Source organism: Lissotriton helveticus, chromosome 10 (genome assembly GCF_964261635.1).
Source record: "Lissotriton helveticus chromosome 10, aLisHel1.1, whole genome shotgun sequence".
NCBI classification, from domain to species: Eukaryota; Metazoa; Chordata; class Amphibia; order Caudata; family Salamandridae; genus Lissotriton; species Lissotriton helveticus.
In genome coordinates this window covers 292,280,908-292,302,475 of record NC_136071.1, presented here as the reverse complement: position 1 = coordinate 292,302,475, position 21,568 = coordinate 292,280,908, and the positions used below count along the sequence as shown (strand labels likewise).

The 21,568-nt window shown below is 48.2% G+C and overlaps 1 protein-coding gene across 1 annotated transcript in view; it reads left to right on the top strand.

The window, feature by feature from the left end:
• The window catches only part of ARF1 (ARF GTPase 1), a 108,277-nt gene that overhangs the window by 72,850 nt on the left and 13,859 nt on the right, over positions 1–21,568 (top strand). Inside the window, exon 4 of the mRNA XM_078665331.1 lies at positions 7,805–7,929. Within this exon, the coding sequence (XP_078521457.1) occupies positions 7,805–7,929 (125 nt within the window). The remainder of the gene's footprint in view (positions 1–7,804; positions 7,930–21,568) is intronic.

The window sequence follows — 21,568 nt, the reverse complement described above, 5'->3', positions numbered from 1 at the left end:
GAGTCCAGGACATTCCAGGATATGATGCCGATGTTTCAAGGTCAGTCATGGTTTTCGATGAGGAAGTCTCTGAGGCTTCTTGTTCGCCTGTCTAAATGCATACTTCTGATAGATACATCTGCCGTGTGGATTCCTCACCTTGTGAATACCCCCTTGCGTCAGCAACATTCGGAAATTCTTTTTTTTTCGTAGCCTCGCGCCGACGTGGACTCCTGACGTCATAGAGACACGACCTCGCTCGCGACTCCGCTGACGTCACCGACGCCTATAATAGGCCCACGCCGGCGTGATGACATCAGTTCCCTTTTTTCCGCGTCGTCGACGCTAACGGTTATCGGGAATCTCTGTAGCCAACGGATACTTTGTTGTCTTTATTATTAACATTTTCTGCGTCTCTGTATCCTGTCTCTTCGACAATGTCTTCAAAAAAGACCGGCTTCAAGCCTTGCAGAGAATGCGGCAAAATGATGTCCATTACCGACCCACACAGCGACTGCATCTGGTGCTTGAGCTCGGACCATGATGTGGAGGACTGCTCTTCGTGTAAGAAAATGAACCCGAAGGCCCTGAGGGAGAGAGAGGCGAAGCTCCTGGTGGCTAAAATGAAAGCTGGAAAAGGAAAATCGTCGAAGTCTCGTTCTCGAAGGGCGAGGTCGAAGTCGAGATCGAGATCCAGGTCTAGATCTAGAGGAAGGTCATCTTCGAAGTCGGCTTCGGACCATGTTTCAAAGAAGAGGAAACATAAGAAGAGGAGACATGAGTCCCGACGTCGTTCTGGTAAGGAGTCGGGGTCGAGGTCGAGGTCACCGAAGGTTCGTTCGAAGGTGGTGACCATTGAAGTTTCGGATCCAGAACCTGAAGGTGAGGCTTCCCCTTCTGAGTCACGGGCGCCGTCTCCGGCTCCGTCTCCGACTCCGAATCCGGCTCCGAATCCATCTCCGGCGCCGTCCCCGGTCCGAGATGAGGAGGAGCCTCGTGAGGATGAGGGTTCCGAGCCCTTAGGTGAGCCGAATCCGAATGCTCCTCGGGACAGGCCTGAAGGTTTTCATCCACCATTTCCTGCCCCAGGCCAGGACCCTTCTGCGTTTCTCAACGCGATGTATGGAGTCTTTTCGAGGTCGTGGTACCCCTCTGGTGCACCTTCGGGTCCCATGGGTCCTTTGGCTTTTAACTTAGGAGTCCCTCACTCCTACCCTCCGGCTCCGTTTATGCCTTACATGCCGGCTCCGACGCCGCCGTGGCATTTTCCGGCTCCACCGAAGCCGTCGACGCCGGTTCCGGCTTCGCCAGCTCCGGGTCGACCTAGAACACATCCCTCTGAACCTGCGGATTCGATCCCGACGTCGATTCCGAATCCGTCGGAGCCGATGGTGGATCCGAGGGCAAAACAGGTCAAGATGAGATCCAGAAGAGAGGCTCAGCGCCTTCTGGAGGAAAGGAGGTTTTTGGACTCACAATCTGACCTCGAGGAGGGTGAGTTGGATGAAGATACTTTTGAAGATTTGGCAGAAGCAGGAAGCCTGGATTTCTCTCCAGAGTGGGAGTTACCATCAGGTTCTAGTACTCCTTCTAAGGACATTCAACCCTATCATTTGATTATGAGAAAGGCTGCCAATCTGCTTAAGTTGACTTTGCCTACAGCAGAATTCAAATCTAATATTCTGACTGAAGTACTCCATTCTCCGAGTTCAGTGGTGGAACCTCTTCTTCCTTTCAATGATGCTCTAACAGAGCCCATTCTGGAGGTGTGGAAAAAACCTTTGTCTGCTCCAGCTGTCTCTAAAAGTGTAGCCAGAAGATACAGGGTTGCCCCTGATGATCCTGCCTTTTTAACCTCTCACCCTTCACCGGAGAGTTTGGTCATTCAGGCTGCATGCTCCAAAAAGAACATTAGTGCTTTCCCTCAGGTTCCTTTTGAGAAGGAAGCAAAGAAGCAGGATCAGGTGGCAAAGAAGTCCTTCTCCTCTGCCAGTATGGCATTGAAGTCATCAAATGCCACTTGCTTGATGGGGAGATATTTACACGCTCTGATGGACTCTTTACATGTTCTAGTTCCAAAAGTTCCTGATGACAGCAGGAAGGATTTTGAGGAAGTCATCTCTGACGCTCAGGCAGCGGCTCGCCAGGTCATTCAGAGCGGTTTGGATACTGTAGACTCTGTGGCGCGCATTATGGGCACTGCTGTCGCTACTAGGAGGTCTGCCTGGTTGAAATCTTCTGACTTTTCGGCTGATGTTCAGGCGACATTATTAGATCTTCCTTTCGATGGTTCAGGCCTTTTTGGAAAGAAGGCTGATGCGGCCCTTGAGAGGTTTAAAGATTGCAAGGCGACTGCTAAATCCCTGGGTCTCCAAATGAGAGGTTCTTCAACTGGCAGAAGATTCAGAGGTTTTGGCCGTCCGACCTTTCGGAATTTCCGGCAAGGCCAGCAGCAGCAGCAGCAACAACAGCAGCAGCAAAACTCCTTATACAGGTCCTACAGGGGAAAGCAAAGAGTGCGTCCTCGTGGACGTCAGGTCTCTTCCTCCTCCACTTCCTCCAACCCTCCTGCCCCTGAGAAGCAGCCCTAGATCCGACATTCAGGATCATGTGGGTCCGGTTGGGGGCCGGCTTACCCATTTTCTACAGGATTGGGAATCGGTTACGTCAGATCTTTGGGTTCTCAATCTTGTAGAAAATGGGTATGCCCTTCCCTTTCGGGAATTCCCTCCCAATTTCCCTCCTTGCCAAGGGTATTGCTCCGAGGAGCATCTGTCTCTTCTGCAAGAGGAAGTTTTAACTCTGATAAGAAAGGGTGCGATAGAGGTGGTCCCAGAGCAGGAAAGGGGTCAGGGATGCTACTCCCGGTATTTCCTGATTCCGAAGAAGGATGGCAGGCTTCGTCCAATCCTGGATCTCAGGATCTTGAATCTCTATCTGAAACAGGAGAAATTCAAGATGCTCACCCTTGCTCAGGTTCTTCAAGCGCTGCAAGAAGAAGACTGGATGGTGTCACTCGACTTGCAGGATGCTTACTTTCACATCCCAATCCTGAAGTCGCACAGGAGGTATCTCCGTTTTACGGTGGGATCGCAGCACTACCAGTTTGCGGTCCTTCCGTTTGGACTTACTACTGCGCCTCGAGTCTTCACCAAGGTGATGGCAGTGGTGGCGGCACATCTCAGAAGGTCAGGGATTCCGGTATTCCCTTATTTAGACGACTGGCTGATCAAAGCGGAGTCGTCAGAGAGAGTGCTCCATCATTTGCGGGAGACAACCCAGTTGTTGTACAGGTTGGGTTTTTCAATAAATGTACCCAAGTCTCACCTGGTGCCCTCCCAGCGCAACCTGTTCATAGGTGCGGTACTGGACACAACCGTATGTCGTGCATTCCCTCCCCCTCAAAGGATTCGCGACATACGGGAGATGATTCCTTTGTTTTACAATGGAGCGGTCGTTCCAGTCCTGAAGGTCCTTCGCTTGCTCGGTCTGATGGCTTCATGCATTCTGTTGGTCAACCATGCACGCTGGCACATGAGGGCGCTCCAGTGGTGTCTCCGCAGGCAGTGGTATCAGCACAGCGGAGACCTCAGGGAGTCAGTGAGGATCTCCAGAGAAGCTGCAGCGGATCTGTCTTGGTGGGGCGTGGAAGGCAATCTGTCCCAAGGAAAGCCTTTTCAACTTCCCCCATCGGTGGCCACGGTGATAACGGATGCATCCACTCTCGGGTGGGGTGCTCATCTGGGGGATCTGGAGGTCAAAGGCCTTTGGTCTCCAGAGGAAAGGTTGCTTCACATCAACCTTCTAGAATTGCGGGCGATACGTTTGGCGCTCAAGGCCTTCCTCCCTTCCCTTCGCGGTCAGTCTGTTCAAGTCCTGACGGACAACACGACTGCGATGTGGTACATCAACAAACAGGGAGGAGTAGGGTCGCAGTGTCTCTGCAGAGAGGCTCTGCGTCTCTGGTCCTGGGTTCAGGACCATCAGATTTGTCTGATGGCAAATCATCTGGCCGGTGTTCTGAACGTTCGTGCAGACAGTCTCAGTCGGCAGTTCTCTGCCGACCACGAGTGGAGGCTGCACCCGGAGGTGGTTCACGACATCTTTCAGATGTGGGGGGCTCCTCGGGTGGACCTGTTTGCCACTCGCGAGAATGCGCACTGCCTGTCGTTCTGCAGTCTCCAGTATCCGATGCAAGGAGCCTTGGGGGACGCGTTTCAGTTGAGTTGGAAAGATCAACTCCTTTACGCGTTTCCCCCCATACCCTTGATTCCTCGGGTTCTGAGGAAGATTCGCCAAGACCGGGCCCAAGTCATATTGGTCGCTCCGGATTGGCCAAGAAGGGTGTGGTATACAGATCTACTCCACCTCTCCTCTCACCCGCCGCTCCGTCTCCCTCTCAGGGCAGACCTCCTCTCTCTGATGGAGGGGCAGGTTTTACACCCCCACCTCCAGACATTGCACCTTCATGCCTGGAGATTGAGCGGGGCAACCTGAATTCCTTTTCCCTCCCGCCTGACGTTGTGGATGTCATCTTGTCAGCCAGGCGTGACTCCACTAAGTCCATCTATTCTTATAGATGGGCGAAATTTGTCACGTGGTGTGGGGAAAGGTCTGTTGATCCTTTGAGGGCCCATTTGTCTAATGTTCTACAATTTGCTCTTTCTTTGGCGCGGCAGGGTCTGGCGGTTGCCACGGTAAAGGGTTACCTGTCGGCGCTGTCGGCTTTTCTCTGCTTGCCTGACCAGCCCTCTCTTTTTAAGTCTCCTGTGGTCTTAAGGTTTTTGAAGGGTCTTACTAATATGTTCCCTCCTTCACCTTTCATTGTGCCTCAGTGGGATTTAAATCTTGTATTGACCTTTTTGATGGGGGCTCCCTTTGAGCCTCTCCACAAATGTCCCATGAGGCTTCTTACCCTTAAGACAGTCTTCTTGGTTGCAATAACCTCGGCAAGGAGGGTTAGTGAGCTTCAAGCTCTTAGCTCCAAGCCCCCATTCCTGACCATTCATGTTGATAGAATGGTTCTTAGGACCAGGGCTGCTTTTCTGCCTAAGGTGGTAACTCCCTTCCATCTAGGACAGTCCATTACCCTACCTACCTTCTATCCTCCCCCTCACCCTTCCAAGGAGGAGGAGAGACTGCACCGTCTGGACCCTAAGAGGGCGGTGTCCTTTTACTTGGACAGATCCAAGGACTTTCGCTTGGAAGACCAGCTCTTCGTTGGATTGGCTGGCTGCAAGAAAGGAAGGGCGGTCCATAAAAGGACTTTATCGAGATGGATCGTCCTCTGCATAAAGATCTGCTACTCTTTGGCCGGTAAGGAACCACCAGAGGGTATAAGGGCTCATTCAACTAGAGCTAAGTCTTCAACCTCAGCATTGGCTAGAGGTGTGCCTGTGGAGGATATTTGTAGGGCGGCGACTTGGTCTTCCCTCCACACTTTCGCGAAGCATTACTGCTTGGATTCCGAAGTGAGGAGGGACGGCCATTTTGCGCGCTCTGTCCTTCAGGATTTCCTGGTTTAGAAGAGTGGACACCCTCCTCCGGGAGTGGGGACTGCTGTGGGACTCTATTCACAAGGTGAGGAATCCACACGGCAGATGTATCTATCAGAAGAACAAGTTACTTACCTTCGGTAACGCTTTTTCTGGTAGATACTATATCTGCCTGTGGATTCCTCACCGACCCACCCGCCTCCCCGTTGTCCACTCTTCTATGCCAGAGTTACTGTAGTGTAATATATATATATATTTTATTGTCAAGGAAATGTTTCGGTTGCTTTCCTGCTTTTGCTTAACACTGTGTGTTTTGCCTTGAGTACTGTGTACTGTGTATACTTGTATATTTCTGCTGTCATTGGTCCGTCCGTGTGCCTCGATGGCACGGAAAAAAGGGCGGAACTGATGTCATCACGCCGGCGTGGGCCTATTATAGGCGTCGGTGACGTCAGCGGAGTCGCGAGCGAGGTCGTGTCTCTATGACGTCAGGAGTCCACGTCGGCGCGAGGCTACGAAAAAAAAAGAATTTCCGAATGTTGCTGACGCAAGGGGGTATTCACAAGGTGAGGAATCCACAGGCAGATATAGTATCTACCAGAAAAAGCGTTACCGAAGGTAAGTAACTTGTTCTTCTCTCAAAATTCAGGTGGCACAGGCTGTCCCTGCAGTGTAGTTTCTTATTTTGGATGCTTCTCCAACTCCATCTGAATATCAAGGGAAGCATCACAGTATCTGTATTTGTAGCTGACCTGTGGTGGGCCACTCACTCACTCTCCATAGAGGTCATGGTGGTTTCAAATGTGTCACTGCATGGTTGGAAGTTCTACCTGGGAGAAGGGGAGATATTAGTCCTTTACTCTCTCTCCAGTGGAGAGTCCTCTCCCCATCAGCCTTCTGGAGTTTTGGGTGATCCACTTAGCCCTTAAAGCAACAAAGGTTGGGATCCTGCATTCTGTGTCAACAGGTGCAACACCTCTGAATGCCAGGACAAAAAAAAACATCATCTTAGTCACAGACCAGCTAGTTTGTAAACCGGAAAGAATATTGCCAAAGGTAAGTAACTTGTTCAGAAGTCTTCTGTGAATACCGCAAGTGGGCTGGACAACTCTGTGCATATAATCTCATTAAGCATTCCTCTCTGGGTAATTGTATTGTGTAACATGATTAGTGAAGCCACTACTTAAAAACATTTTCTTTTGTACTTTTATTGATTATTAATTCATCATTTTTACTATTCGCTGAAGTTGGGTTCATATTGAACTGAATAGATGAGGCATGTGCGATGTAGGCCCAGAATGACAACACCCTTATCAGATTTGCATGATATATGCTGACTCTAAATAATTCCCATTTAGTATCAGGGTATGTAGATTTATCCGGAGTAGCGCGCTACTCGCTAAAAAAGCGCTTCAACACCAATCAGGGGTAATAAGCGCTATATAAATACAAACCTTTTTTCCCTCTTCTATCCTTCCGCTATCCTTCAGAATCCAAATAATTGACGAACCTATCCACCACTTAAATCACTTTCATATTTCACTATACTAATTGAACACTAATCCTTTATAGGTTCTGGAGTAGCGTGCTATTTGCCGAAAAAGCGATTTGACGCCTCGTCGCGGGTAGTAAGCACTATATAAATGCAATTACAATACAATCTAGTGAGTAGAGAAAAAAATCTGCTACAGGCCAAGCATTCCTTAACATATATTGGTCTCCTCTTTTATCGATGGAAATACTTAACAAATTAGGCTTAGCATAGGTGTCCAGCACTAATACAGGTGGTATATTAACCATTTGTATAACCTCTATTTAAAGTGAAGAATTGAATATAGTATGCTACTAATTTATTAGTAGGAAACATTATCTACCTAAAAATAGTTAAAAATTGCCATCCATTTTATTGGTTTTGTCTAGCCGTAAGACAAAAAACACTTCATTCTGATTTCCTTTATCACTGCAGTGCCAATGGACTTGTGTGTTTTATGGTTTCTTGCTGTTCCGCTTGCCCACCATGTCTTCCTTTCCATATCTTTTTCTGTAGAATGAAGAAAAATACCTGTCTGCCCTTCGTAACATCATCTCCGTATTCTAGAACTAATTTCAGGGACTCATGTGGTCCTTGTGCACACAAGTCCTAAAACACTGACTACTGTTGACCACGCTATGCTCTTTAACCGATGTTTTTTGGGAAGTTTGCTACTAAGGTTCATGAAGGACTGTTTGTGTTCCATTCATACTTGTACCTTATGCTGTCACTAAGTTCTGTTTAGTACATGTTCTAGTGGATTAATTGTAACAATTTATAATGTATTTTTCCCCAACAGGTTTGATTTTTGTAGTGGACAGTAACGACAGAGAGCGAGTAAATGAAGCCCGGGAGGAGTTGATGAGAATGCTGGCAGAAGATGAGCTTAGAGATGCAGTTTTATTAGTATTTGCTAACAAACAGGTAGGCTAAATCCTTCATTTGGCAGCATTTTTAATAGTGGGACAATCCTCCAACCAGATCTTGTGAGGCAATGGGCCTTTATTTATGCCAGGGATTTTTAACCTGTGGTCCGACGACCCCTGGGGGGGTTCGTGACACCTACCCGCGATCCTCACCTGCTTAGAAAATTAAGTACTATCAGATTAATGAAGTCTTTATAACTAAAGTCGCAAAGTGTAAAACTGAATTTTAAGACTTTCCATAAATGTGAAGGAAGTTGAACCTCAAGGATAAAAATTGTTACTGTCCTCAGATTGATTTGTGGGAGCAGAGCAAATGCTCAAACCTGATATTGCATGAATGATTGGTGGCTTCAGTTTAATTTAGAGAGCCCCAACCTTTCCATGAAAATGTAGAATTTTTAAAAATATATTTACAAATTATATACAATATTTCATTATTTGTGCATTTGAATGTTTTTTTTTCTTTCTGTATTTTGAGATTCAAATCATTGGAATCACTAAGCTGGGGTCCACAGCTTCCAGTAACGACTCAGTAGGGGTCCTTGGATTCGAATAATGATTAAGTAGAGGGTCACCAGAGGTCAATTGTTAAGGTCCATTCATCTTGACTAACCAGCAGCCCAACAACTATATTTTGCTTACTTGTAATCTATTTTTCTAGCTAATCAGTCCTGGTGGTTGGGGCATGATTCTCATATTTACTAACTTATTTGCTTACTTGTAAGTAAGCAGATTTATAAAACTTTTCCTTCCATTTTTCCACCTATAATATTTTGCCCTACATGGACCTTCGAGTTTCCTCAACATGCACAACCATGTTACTTGTTACGCTTAGTCTTCGCACAAGAGGCATCAGGTTTTTCAGCAAGGACGGTCTGGTTTCCGCTTGCTTCTATGTTCATTACTTCAGTTTGGCACTCTGATTCTTAGCTCAATTCATCAGTTGTAAGATTTTATTTATACCTCATCAAACAAGTTTTATTTTTTTGAGAAAGGAGAGCATTGCTGTTTTTCTGAACATTCCTGCATTGTGACACATGCCGTTGGACTGAACATTTCTGCATTATTCCACGTTTTATTGAGTCCTTTTTCCTTGCAAATGCACTGGTTTTTCCTTAATGTGCTCGACCATTTTAGAATAAATGGACGGGTACTGAATGTTCCCAAGCATTACATCTTATTGTTAATCAAACGTCCACATATTATACCATTAAGAAGTCCAATGCATTGGATCCATTCTAAAGTCAGTTCAGCTCAGCTCAAATGTATACATCCATATCTCCCGGGCTTTTGTGGCAAGGAGCGGTCTCTGACCAGGAAGACAATAATTAGGGCTGCCAGATTGAAGCTTGCTTGAAGGCCGTTCTGATGGTGTTAGACACAGTGGGTGGGGGTGTGGGAGTTAAGACAGAAATACTGCAGCTCATCTGACCTAAAACTAATGCTATCAGCTTTGGAAAACAGACAGCAGGAGGAGATGCTCCATGACAGCAAGTGTCAGGCCCACCATACTACTTCATCCCATTCCCTGGCTTTGTCAGACAACACATCTTCTGCCATTTTAAAGCAGACTGAGGTTGTGGTCCAGGGATCAAGGCTGGTCACCCAGATTGCAGTCGTTTAAACTTTCTCCTATTAATACCTGTAATTTCAAGCATATCACTGTTTAAAGACTTGACTGAAACCCTATGGTAAATCCATGTTTGCAGTTGCAATTTGGAATGTTTGTGTCCCCACTGGGTGTACCTACCTAACACCAGAAAGGTTTGACTGCCCTTTCACAAGCCACTAGCTGCTAAAGTTTGATATTCCAGAAACCACATCAGTTGTCTACCAGCTGTATCATTAACTGGAGTGCTAATCAACTGTGTGCAGTACCATCTTAACAAACAAAAAACAGAATATAAAAAGGGGTCTACAGGGGAAATATATTTAAAGACCTATTTGCATCCTATCCCCTAATCTAACTAGCAACAAATACACAAAGGATGCTAAAGGTCTAAAACAAGGCTAAAAAATGTCTGCTTGCTAAACAGTAGGTGCATGTAAAGGCAGAATCTAGTGAGAAACAGTGTAAAAATATACCCATCATCCCACCAAATGGCAGAAACTCATCATCTGGGATTTTGTTATCATACTGGTATCTGCTAGGTACTCACTTGAGATGTTTGTGAGAGATCCTAAAACAGATCCACCAGTGATGGAGGCCAGAAAGTTATAGTACAGGTACTTAGATGGGAAAAGAAGTTGCAGTGCTCAAAAAATGTTTGTGAACTAATAATGAGAAGGTGAAACTTAAAATTGCCTAGTGTGGTGCCAAGTGAAAACTTTATTGAGAGGGCCACCACAATGGCAAAATTAAAAGCAGAGTGTAGATAGTGCCAACAAATACTACTATCAATAGATGGAACTGGTCGACATGTTTCAGCCAAACAAATGGCTTTCTTCAGGACCTTATGGTGTTGAAACACTACTGCAACAGATTGTGGACAGAAGAAATAATTAATTATTCTCTTCCAGGGGATCCTCATCAATAGTCATAAGCACTGAATATTCCCGCCCATGTGCGGGACCCCGGAAACAATATAAAAATATATATGTAAAAAACACATATATCTAGCTCCACATATATGTATGTACATATATTATTTTTTCTCATACCAATGCAGCCCCAAAAAGAGGCTAACACAATGTAAAACCTTGTACATGTACTGCAATTATAAAGGAAACAAAAAACACATTAAATCAAATATCCTTTGAATTTTGTGTTTTAATGAGTAAAACCACTCATAACTTCTGAAAATTGCTCATAAAAAGACATTGTTAGTCTCAGGCTGCATTGAAAAGCAAGAACATAGAAAATGAAAGCATTTTCAACAAAAACTGGCACTGTGCCTTTAAGGCAGCCCTGAGCCCAGGCTTCCCATCATGCCTCAGGGGTGACAGTTAGGTCAGTTGTTCTTTCCGGCTCCTTCTGTCAGGACCCTGGTTAACAGCTCCCACCTTTTTTTGACTTTGTCAGAATTACTTGGTGTTCTCTTCAATTTTTTGATCTCACTCGACGGTTTTTTACCCTAGAGAGAGAGTTCTACCTTTTTTGGGCTCAAAAAAGGTAAGTTTTTTGTCAGAAATGCCTAAGGCTCTTTTTGACACCTGCACTGCCTGTTGGCATAAGAAGGCTTGGTCTGATGCACATCCTGTGTGTATTCGCTGTCTACCTGACTCTCATGAGGTAGCTTCTTGTGTCCACTACAAGTCCTTGTCATCCAGAACTATCAAGGACAGAGAGAGAAGCAGGATTTATGGACTTTCGGAGAGAGGTAGGTCTCCAAAGAGACTTATGAAGCGGTCGACGTCGAAGAAAGTTCCGACCTGCTCTCCTTCGGCGTCGGGATCAGCGTTGAGGTCTCCAACGACGAAGAAGGTGAAGTCTTCAGCGTCGAAAGTCAAAGATACTCCGCTGCCGTCAACCGGGCGATGTGCAGCGTCGAGTGCAACGTCTAGGTCTCCGTTGAAGCAGGACGGCTCAACGTCGAGACTTCCGTCGTCGAAGGCTCAGGTAGAGTTTTCGACGTCGAAGCCTCTGCCGTCGCCTAGTCATCGGCTCTCGGCGTCGAGGCAGCCTCCGTCGTCGTCTGGCTATAGACGCTCGACGTCGAGGCAACCTTCGTCGTCGCCAGGTCATCGGCGATCGGCGTCGAGGCATCCCCCGTCAGGTCATCGGCCATCGACGTCGAGGAAGAGATCGACCCCGAAGCATTCTTCGTCGTCGCCAGGTCATCGGCGTTCGACGTTGAGGGATTCTCCGTCGACGGCCCATCGACGCTCGACGTCGAGGCATTCACAAACGTCGGCAGGGCACTCGCCGTCGAAAAATTAGCAAAGTTCGACGTTGGAGAAGCCTGTATGGACTTCACCTCCTCGGAGATAGACGTCGAGGCATCGAAATCCAGTGGTCCAGTCTCATCCAGTGGCACAGCAGTCTATAAGGTCGTCTGGGTCTGCCTCAGCTGCGGAGGATGACCAGGGCTCGCAAGTGAGTGACAGTCACGCTGCCAAGCGGAAGAGGTCGCCGGAACAGAGGGACTCTCGCAGTCGCTCCAGGTCTGCGGCTGGCTCAGGTTCGGACTCTGGCCCGGATGTGATTATTTATCAGTCGGGCAGCGAGGAATCCAGGCATTCGCAAGAGAATGCAACGCCTCCACATAAATCGCCTACTGTCAGACTTTCACCGAGATGGTACAAGCCACTTCATCACTGGGCTCCGGACAAGGAGACAGCGTCTCGGTTGCAGCAACCGCTCTCTAGGCCTAGAGAACGGTCACGCTCTCCGGTGAGACAGAAAGAAAGATCACGCTCTCCAGTTCGCCAGAGGGAAAGATCACGTTCCCCAGTTCGTCAGAGAGAAAGGTCACGCTCTCCTGTTCGCCAGAGGGAAAGATCACGCTCTCCAGTGCGCCAGAGGGAAAGATCGCGCTCCCCAGTTCGTCAAAGGGAACGATCGCGCTCCAGGGTGAGAACCGGCAGGCGTAGATCACGCTCAAGAAGCACAAGGAGAGACCGAAGAACTCCTTCTACTTCTTCCTCGACCCGCTCTCACAAACTACTCTCCTACCCTGTCAGACTCTCCTTCAACGAGAGTATCTCCAATCGATGATATCTTCACTTTTCAGGACATACTGGGTAGGGGAGCTCTTAAGCTGGGAGTTAACTTAAAAGCTCCACAGATCAATCCTCTGTAATATTTGAGACACTACAGCATAGGTCTGCACCCAAACCTCTTCTGCCTTTGGCACCGGGGATTATAGAGCCAGTTATGGACGTCTTCTTAACCCCAGCGATGGTCAAATCGGCTCCGGCAAGGATTCTTAAAAAGTACAAATCTCCAGAGGACGATCTGCTATTCCGCAGAGCTAATCCTCCCCCGGACTCAGTGATTATCGCGGCGGCGAGGAAGTCCAATGCAGTTGCCTCATCTTCAACTGTTCCTCCGGATAAGGACAGTAAGATGCAAGACTCGTGGGGTAGGCGGGTCTGCAATACATCAGCGTCTTTTCTCAAGGTTGCCAATGCGGAAGCCCTCTTGGGGCGGTATGACCGATCCCTGTGGGACTCTCTGCAACGTTTTGTGGAGAAGCTCCCAGCAGAGGACCGTAAGGACTTTGAGGAAATCCTCCTGGAAGGCAGTCGAGTCTCCAACCAGATGATAAGCGCCGCAGCAGATGGTGCTACCCTAGCAGCTCATGGGTATGCTCATGGGGTAACGGCAAGAAGGTCATCATGGTTGCGACTGACGGTTTTAAAACCTGAAGCCCAAGCACGTATATTGAACTTACCTTTTTCAGGTGCTTCAATGTTTGGCACAAGTGCAGACAAGGAAATGCAGCGCATGAAGGCAGAACTGGAAACTCTCAAGGCGGTGGGTCTTGAGAAGGAGTTCAAGAAGAAATTTCGCTCCTTCAACAAGGGCTCTACAAACCAGCCGGTTCAAACCCCGAACTGGCAGAAGAGCCAAGATCAGCAGGGGCAGCAAAAGTCCCAGTATAAAGGCAAGTGTAATTACAAGGGAAATATTCAGCGCCAAGGCAACAACACCGGCAAGGCTCAAGCCACGCAATGAGTCGTCTCTTCCCCCAGCGCCGTGGACCACTCCAGTGGGGGGAAGCCTGACAAAGCATTTGAAAGAGTGGCAAAGCATCACAAAAGACAGATGGGTGTTGTCTACGGTTCAGAATGGGTACTGTCTTCGTTTCAGTCGTCTTCCTTCACCAGTTCCCCCGATGTCAACATCAAATCATCAACTGCACCTACTGCAAAAAGAAGTCACCACTCTTCTCAAAGTCAGCTATCGAGAGAGTTCCGGTCTCTGAGGGGAAAAGGGGTGTACTCCCGTTATTTTCTGGTCAAGAAAAAAGGACAGAAGGCAGAATACAGACCCATCCTGGACTTGCGAACGCTAAATCTGCATGTCAAAAAGGAAAGATTCCGCATGTTGGTGCTTCACCAAATATATCCACATCTCAGGAAGGGAGATTGGATGTGTTTGCTGGACCTTCAAGATGCTTATTTCCATGTCCTGATACACCCCAGTCACAGAATATTTCTTCGGTTCAGGGTGGGGACCTCCCACTATCAGTTCAAAGTCCTGCCGTTTGGGTTGAAGTCGGCCCCTCGGGTGTTCACGAAGTGTGTTGCGGTGGTAGCGGCTGCTCTACGTCGCAAAGGGGTCTTTGTGTATCCATACTTGGACGATTGGCTGGTGAAAGGTCCTTCCCCAGTCAATGTAAGGAATCAGTTCCAGACTTGTATACAGCTCTGCCAGAGACTAGGGCTACATGTCCACTTCGGAAAGTCAGTCATTCAGCCCACCCAGAGGATCCACTTTCTTGGAGCTCTGCTAGACTCCGAAGCAGGAAAAGTGTTTCCTTCGGCGGAGAGACAATCATCAATCGCCCAGAAATGTCAACTGATTCTACGCGGCAAGACTCAAAAAGTGCGCAGGATTGCCTCCCTGCTAGGGTCGATGACGTCTTGCATCTTCCTGGTCCCAAACGCCAGACTTCGAATGCATCCTCTTCAGCAGGATCTGGAGGACAAGTGGGATCCGCAATCGGCACGCTGGGACGATCACATCACCATCTCAGACGCAGCTAGAGTTTCTATCCCGTGGTGGACAAAAGCTCGGAATATGCAGGTGGGAGTCCTGTTCCATCAACCTCCCCCTGCACAAACACTGATCACGGTCCCTTCTGGGCTGGGGAGCGCACATGGGCCCCCTGCAGGTTCAAGGTCAGTGGTCACATAAGGAAAGCACTTACCATATCAACATGCTAGAGCTGAGAGCAGTACACCTGGCTCTCAAAGCGTTCCTCCCCTCAATCCAAGAGGCATCTGTGCTAGTACAGACGGACAACACCACCACGATGTACTACTTAAACAAGCAGGGGGGGACGCTCCCGGACGTTGTCATTGGAAGCGCAGAGGATCTGGCATTGGCTTCTGGCTCGAGGGTTATCTGTCACGGCGGTTCACCTTCCAGGAGAGCAAAACGTGAGGGCAGACGCTCTAAGCTGTCATTTCGACGACAAAGAAGACTGGGTTCTTCACGACGAAGTGGTGGAGGAACTTTTTCAATCCTGGGGACGTCCCTCCATAGACTTGTTCGCGGACTAACAAAACACCAAATGCCGAAGCTTCGCCTCCAGGTTCCACCGGCCAGGCTCGAGAGGGAATGCTCTTTTGATCGACTGGTCAAACGAATTTGTGTACGCCTTTCCACCTCTCCCGTTGATTCCGAAGGTGGTAAGCAAGCTAACACACTCGTGCACAACAAGGATTCTGATTGCTCCCGATTGGCCGAGGCAGTGGTGGTACACGGACCTGCTTCATCTGTCAGTGACTCCTCACAAGAGGCTGCCATGCAGGCCGGACCTGTTGTCCAAGATGGACGGGAGGATCTTCCATCCCAACCTTCCGTCACTGAGCTTGGCAGCATGGCTCCTGAGGTCATCCAATACGGCCTCTAGGATTGCCAGAGGACTGTATGTTCATTCTGAAAGAGGCAAGGCGTCCTTCCACCAGACATTAGTATGCATGCAAGTGCAAGAGATTCTACATATGGTGTATACAGAATAGTCATGATCCGATCAAATGTCAAGAAGAAGTAGTTCTTCCTTATTTGTTGTATCTGGCTAAAGCAGGTTTAAAATTTAATTCCATCAAGGTCCACCTAGCGGCCATAACGGCTTATAGGCGGTCGCCTTCTCAAACCTCTTTTTTTCCAGCTAGCATCTGTCAAGGACTTCCCGCAAGGGTTAAAAAAAAGTATACCCTCCAGTGCGTCCTCCTTCTCCACCCTGGGAGTTGAAATATGTGCTATCAAAGTTAATGGGTCCTCCTTTTGAACCCATTCATAAAGCTACTTTACAACATCTTTCACGTCAGCTCGCAGAGTGAGCGAGATTCAAGCCCTCTGTGCATATGAACCCTATACGGTGTTCCATTTGAATAGGGTGGTGCTACGGACGCATCCATCTTTTCTGCCTAAAGTGGTGTCAGATTTTCATGTAAATCAGATCATTTCTCTGCCCGCTTTTTTCCCCAACCCCTCTACTCCAGCTGAGAGGGCTCTGCATTCTTTAGACCTGAAAAGGGTTTTAAAATCTTGACTGGTCTAAAGTGATTCGTCATTCTCATCATCTTTTTGTTAACTATGGATCGATCAGGACAGGCCATGCTGCCTCGAAACGTTCCATTTCCAGATGGATCGTTTCATGTATTAAACTTGCTTACCAGCTAGCGCAAAACCCCTGGGGGTTTTCTCCCAAGGCGCATTCCACCAGAGGAAGAGCTGCGACTGCGGCTTTTCTCAATAATGTGCCCATGTCTGAGATCTGTAAGGCGGCGACCTGGCGGTCCGTCCATACATTTACCAGACATTATTGTCTTGATTCTGACACTAGAGCAGATACCCAAGTAGGCCAGGCCTCCTTGCGGAATCTGTGTAACAGCCAGTCTAGGCTGTGATGTTGGGTCTTTTAAGGTAGAAGATGTACTTCTCATTTACCTGCAGGTGGTTGTTGGGCTTGCTATTCTATTCAGTGCTTATGACTATTGATGAGGATCCCCTGCAAGAGAAGGATTAGTTACTTACCTGTAATCCTAGATCTCTTCCAGGGGTATCCTCATCAAAGTCATAAGCACCCACCCACCTCCCCAGGTAAATGAGAGCTGTACGTTTTCATGTTTGCATTTAGCCCTGACTTCAGGGTTATGCAAAGAACAACTGGCCTAACTGTCACCCCTGAGGCATGATTGGAAGCCTGTGTTCAGGGCTGCCTTAAAGGCACAGTGCCAGTTTTTGTTAAAAATGCTTTCATTTTCTATGTTATTGCTTTTCAATGCAGCCTGAGACTAACAATGTCTTTTTATAAGCAATTTTCAGGAGTTATGAGTGGTTTTACTCATTAAAACACAGAATTCAAAGGATATTTGATTGAATGTGTTTTTTGTTTCCTTTATAATTGCAGTACATGTACAAGGTTTTACATTGTTAGCCTCTTTTTGGGGCTGCATTGGTATGAGAAAAAATAATATGTGTACGTGGAGCTAGATATGTGTTTTTTACATATATATTTTTATATTGTTTCCGGGGTCCCGCACATGGGCGGGAATATTCAGTGCTTATGACTTTGATGAGGATACCCCTGGAAGAGAACTAGGATTACAGGTAAGTAACTAATCCTTTCTGCCCATAAATCAAAAAATGTATCATGCAACAATAACCTACCGTATGTTAAGTTTTGATGGGTAGAAAAATGAAGACATGGTCACCAAAATTCTCACCCAAAGATTTGATGGGGAAAAGCCTCACCTCGCCTGGCACTCGCTCAGGTGTAGAGGCCCCGCTCTGTCCGTCGGTACCTCCGGCTGAAAACTGAGACGAGGGGAAGGTGTCAGCTGGAGGTACCTTTGTGTGAGAATTTTGGTGACCATGTCTTCATTTTTCTACCGTTCAAAACTTAACATACGGTAGGTTGTTGCATGGTACATTTTTTGATTTATGGACAGAAATGATTAATTATTTCTTCTGTCCACGATCTGTTGCAGTAGTGTTTCAACACCATAAGGTCCTGAAGAAAGTCAAAAAAGAGATGCAAGTCTGCCGAGTAGAGATACCCGATCTACCAAGGCCTGGTGTTTTTTCTTATTAAAAGCAAGGGCTTCCATGCAGTTAAAGTAATTTTAAAAACCCGGATTGGTGGATCCGGGAACCTGTTTCTAAAGGATAATAGAGGTCAAACAAGCCTCTCAGAAGCCCTGAGAGCCCTCCCCCCTGGGGCCAATATTTTAGTGAAGGGGGTGCCCGGCCCCCCACCCTGAACCTAGAAGGCCCTTGGGTCCATACCACATGGCTAGCTCAATTACTTATGTCTGCTCCCAGCTGCAGCAAGATTTGAACATGCTCCCACTGGGAGATTTGAAGTTGCTTCCTCGAGGTGGGAGCAGACTTCTGTTTCCCTGCCGGTACTCCTATGGGCAGACAAACAGAACAGATATTGCCCGCAAATGAAGGAAGTAAAAATCAGCTGCTCCTTCCAGGGGGAGCAATGCCGGCCCGCCGAGCATGTTGGAGATGGCCGGGGCTCCCATATTGCTGCTTGGTGGGTACCTTGGGTGGGCACTGGGGCACCCACCTATAATTAAGGCAGACCCTGGTGGATGAGTCTCCATGACCACTATTGGCTTGGGGATGTTGGCTGCCTGCTGGGGTTGTTGGCCACAGACCATGCCTTGGTGCTCAGCTGTGCACAGCATGGGGTTGGCTACATGGTGGTGTTCAGCCAGGCTCTGTGGCCAACCCCCTGCTGTATTCACTATGGGGTCGGCTGCCTTCAGGGGGGTTAGACCCAGAGCTTGGCTTGAAGACCGGTCCTGCGGGCACCCTCTCACCGCTGCGTGGGGTTGGGTGTCTGTTGGAGGGGGTGGTTTCCGGCCCTGTGGTCAACCCTCTGCTGCAGTTGGGGTTTGGCATTACTTATAGTAATATATTACTTTACGTAAAAAAATAATCTGAAAATTCCCTGCAATAAACAAAGGTTAATGTAACAATATAGTTAGGTGAGAAATTCAGTGACAACTTAATTTTAAACGTACAAAACATTAGTACTCCAGGCCACTGGAATTATGCGACAGGTTAGGGCCAAATTATGCAGCAGGAAAAGGCAAAATAGGTGGCATCAGGCACCATATTATGTAATCCTATTACTTCATTATTTTTTCATTGGACATTGGTTGCACTACATTAGTACCAGTTTAACACCCAAATATAGCAACTACAACAAAAATGTGGACACTGGAGGGAATGGGAGAGGGTTGCATGCGGCACCCCATCTCAGGTCTATTTCTGCCCCAGGGACCACATGTCCAAGCCTAATTAGAAAATGGGAGTGGGGCCACGCCCACCCCCCTTCCTGGGTGGAATTTGGCCCTGGAGCCCAATCATTAAAAATAAAAGGGGACAGGGTCGCCAGTAGGTAGTTATAGTTAGGACCTTGTTTCTATTCAAAAAGGACCTTGTTTCTATTCAAAAGAGTTTTTTCTTTTGCCAATACCTTTGGCGAATCTTAGCGAAATTTTCAAAACAGATGGCCCACTCACTTTAGCTGCTATCTTGAAAATTTCGGGGTGATCCGTCAAGCGGGAAATGAGAACAAGCATTTGCAATGCAATAGGTCTCGCTTTACGCAAGTTTGAGCTATTGACATTGCAAATAATGCCTTTTATTTTTCTTTTAAATACATAAAGAAAAGGCATTATTTACAATGTCAATAGCTGACACTCTCGTAACTGCGAGACCTATTGCATTGCAAATGCTTGTTGTAAACTTTCTGGTCTGGATTCCAGTGGAGCCCAACTGCGGCATACTCCAGAAGTGTAATGCACTGGACAATTATACTTATCGAACAGGGATTGATGTGCTGGTCAGCCGCAGAGCTTAGAGTTTGGTACTACTAGAATGCTGTCTAATCCCCAGTGAAAGATGTTGTTGTCCCTGTAACTTCTGCCCAAGCACCTCGGACGTCACCAGGGTGGGCCGGCCCCCGGGCACCTCTGGAGCATCCCAGGAATCCGTGGAAGAGGGGGGCCACGTCAGCGGCCTGGAGCCTCGCCAGCTGTGGCAGAGATACGACCCTGGGGCCCCCGAACCTGCCAACCTTACGTCTATACTTGGTAAAGTATTCGGCTGTGCTCGGTCGGCGGAGTTAATGCAAATCTAGATAGAAAAAAAAGGTTATCTGATGCGAAGGGGACGGCAACAAAAGCAGCAAGGGGTAAAATTAAGGGGAAAATTACCCAAATATATAGCCGAACAGCACTAGACAGCGGAAAACAAAATGTATCCAGAGAGAAAACACACTCAAGGTGAAGCCTGACCTGAAACGTCGAGCCACCCTTGGCCCTTAGGCTCCAACCACTTTCAATGACTCTGGAACATCCATAAACGCCTCGGACAGGTGGGAGTTAGAGCGCCCTACATCTCGCACCTGGCTGCTGGAGAACTCACTTGAGACACACTGATCATCAGCCGAGCTCTACCAAGGGACTGATGCACCACATCAATTTAACAACTCAAAAACCACCGCACAACATGTCATGGTATGTTTCACTGCACTCAATACTGAAGTTCTGCTGTAAACAGTTGGTTCGAGGCATGTGGGCTGCTAAATTCATATCTAGTGCATAGATCGCCGCCTAGTGTTGGGTCCGGATGATTGCACATTGTTGTCCTGGAAGAGTCTTCGAAGTATCACGAGATAGGTGGCTCCTCCCCTGGACTACAGTGCGCATGGGCATCGACTCCATCCCCAGATTGTTTTTTTCCGCCATTGGGTTCGGATGTGGTTCTCGACGTCTCCGTGTCGGAACCGATAAACTTTGTTCTTAAGGCCAAAAGGCCTTCGTTACCAGCGTCGGTATTGTTTGCGCACGGTCTCGAGCGTCGTCCGACTCTCGGAGCCGGAAATTAACGGCGTCAAGTTACTCTTCAGACATCGAGGCCCTCTCGTCGCAGCAAGACCCGACAACCTTACCATGGAGCAGAGCCCATTTAAATACTGCCCCATCTGTGGATCCAAATATCCACACATCGATGTGCATCCGGTCTGTAACAAATGCCTGTCACCGGACCACAACGAAGACAACTGCATGGCCTGCTCTCACTTCAGGTCAAAGAAGACGCTCAAGCATCGGCGCGCCTCGAGGCCCAGCGAGCGGCACCGGCACCCGACAACATATTCGACGACCCCGCGGTGGAAGGCAGTAGCCATCATCTCCAAATTTCGCCTCCGGCGACGGAGGTCCAGTCCGATGCCGAAGAACACGTCGGAGGGCACGGCCAGGACACTGAATACGTCGAGGAGGTAGGGGACGACGAAGAAGTTTATGGGGCCGCGGAAGATGGCTCGGAGGAAGAGCTATGCCCCGAAGTCTATATAATTCAGGCTCAGGTCACGGAATCGCCACTCTGCCTTACCCACGACCCCGCACCGCTATCCCCGGCCCCGCCTTCTCGCCCGGCTACGGACACTCAAGCGGAGCCGCCATTAACCGTATCGAAACCGAAAACGAAACCTTCGGTCTCTACGGCATCTAAGATGGCCGACATCCAGCCGAAATCGAAACCGAAAGCCACGGATTCGACAAAAGACAAAATGGCCGACGTCCAGGCAAAATCGAAAACGAAACTACCGGACGCGACAACACCACAAAAAGCCGACGTCCAACAAACAATATCGAAACCGGCTCCTTCATCGGCTCCGTCCACCTCCGGCCCACAGAAGTCGAAGAAGGCTGTTGAGACAGCAGCGCCACACAAGGTGCACAAGGACTCGTCCTCCAAGAAGGCCGTCCGTCAAGAGTCGGCCTCTGTTGCTCCGGCACGGTCGTCGAAGTCGGTTCACACGCCTTCAGACGATCCTACGGCGCAGCCAACTAAACGCCCAGTCGAACAAAAGTCGACTACAAGCCACGACCCGAAGGCCGCAGGACCTACGCATCGGCAGAAAGATGTTGAATCTGCAGCATCGGCGTCGGCGCCAAAGTCTACAAAGGACCCGCGCCACAATGCGGCTGAA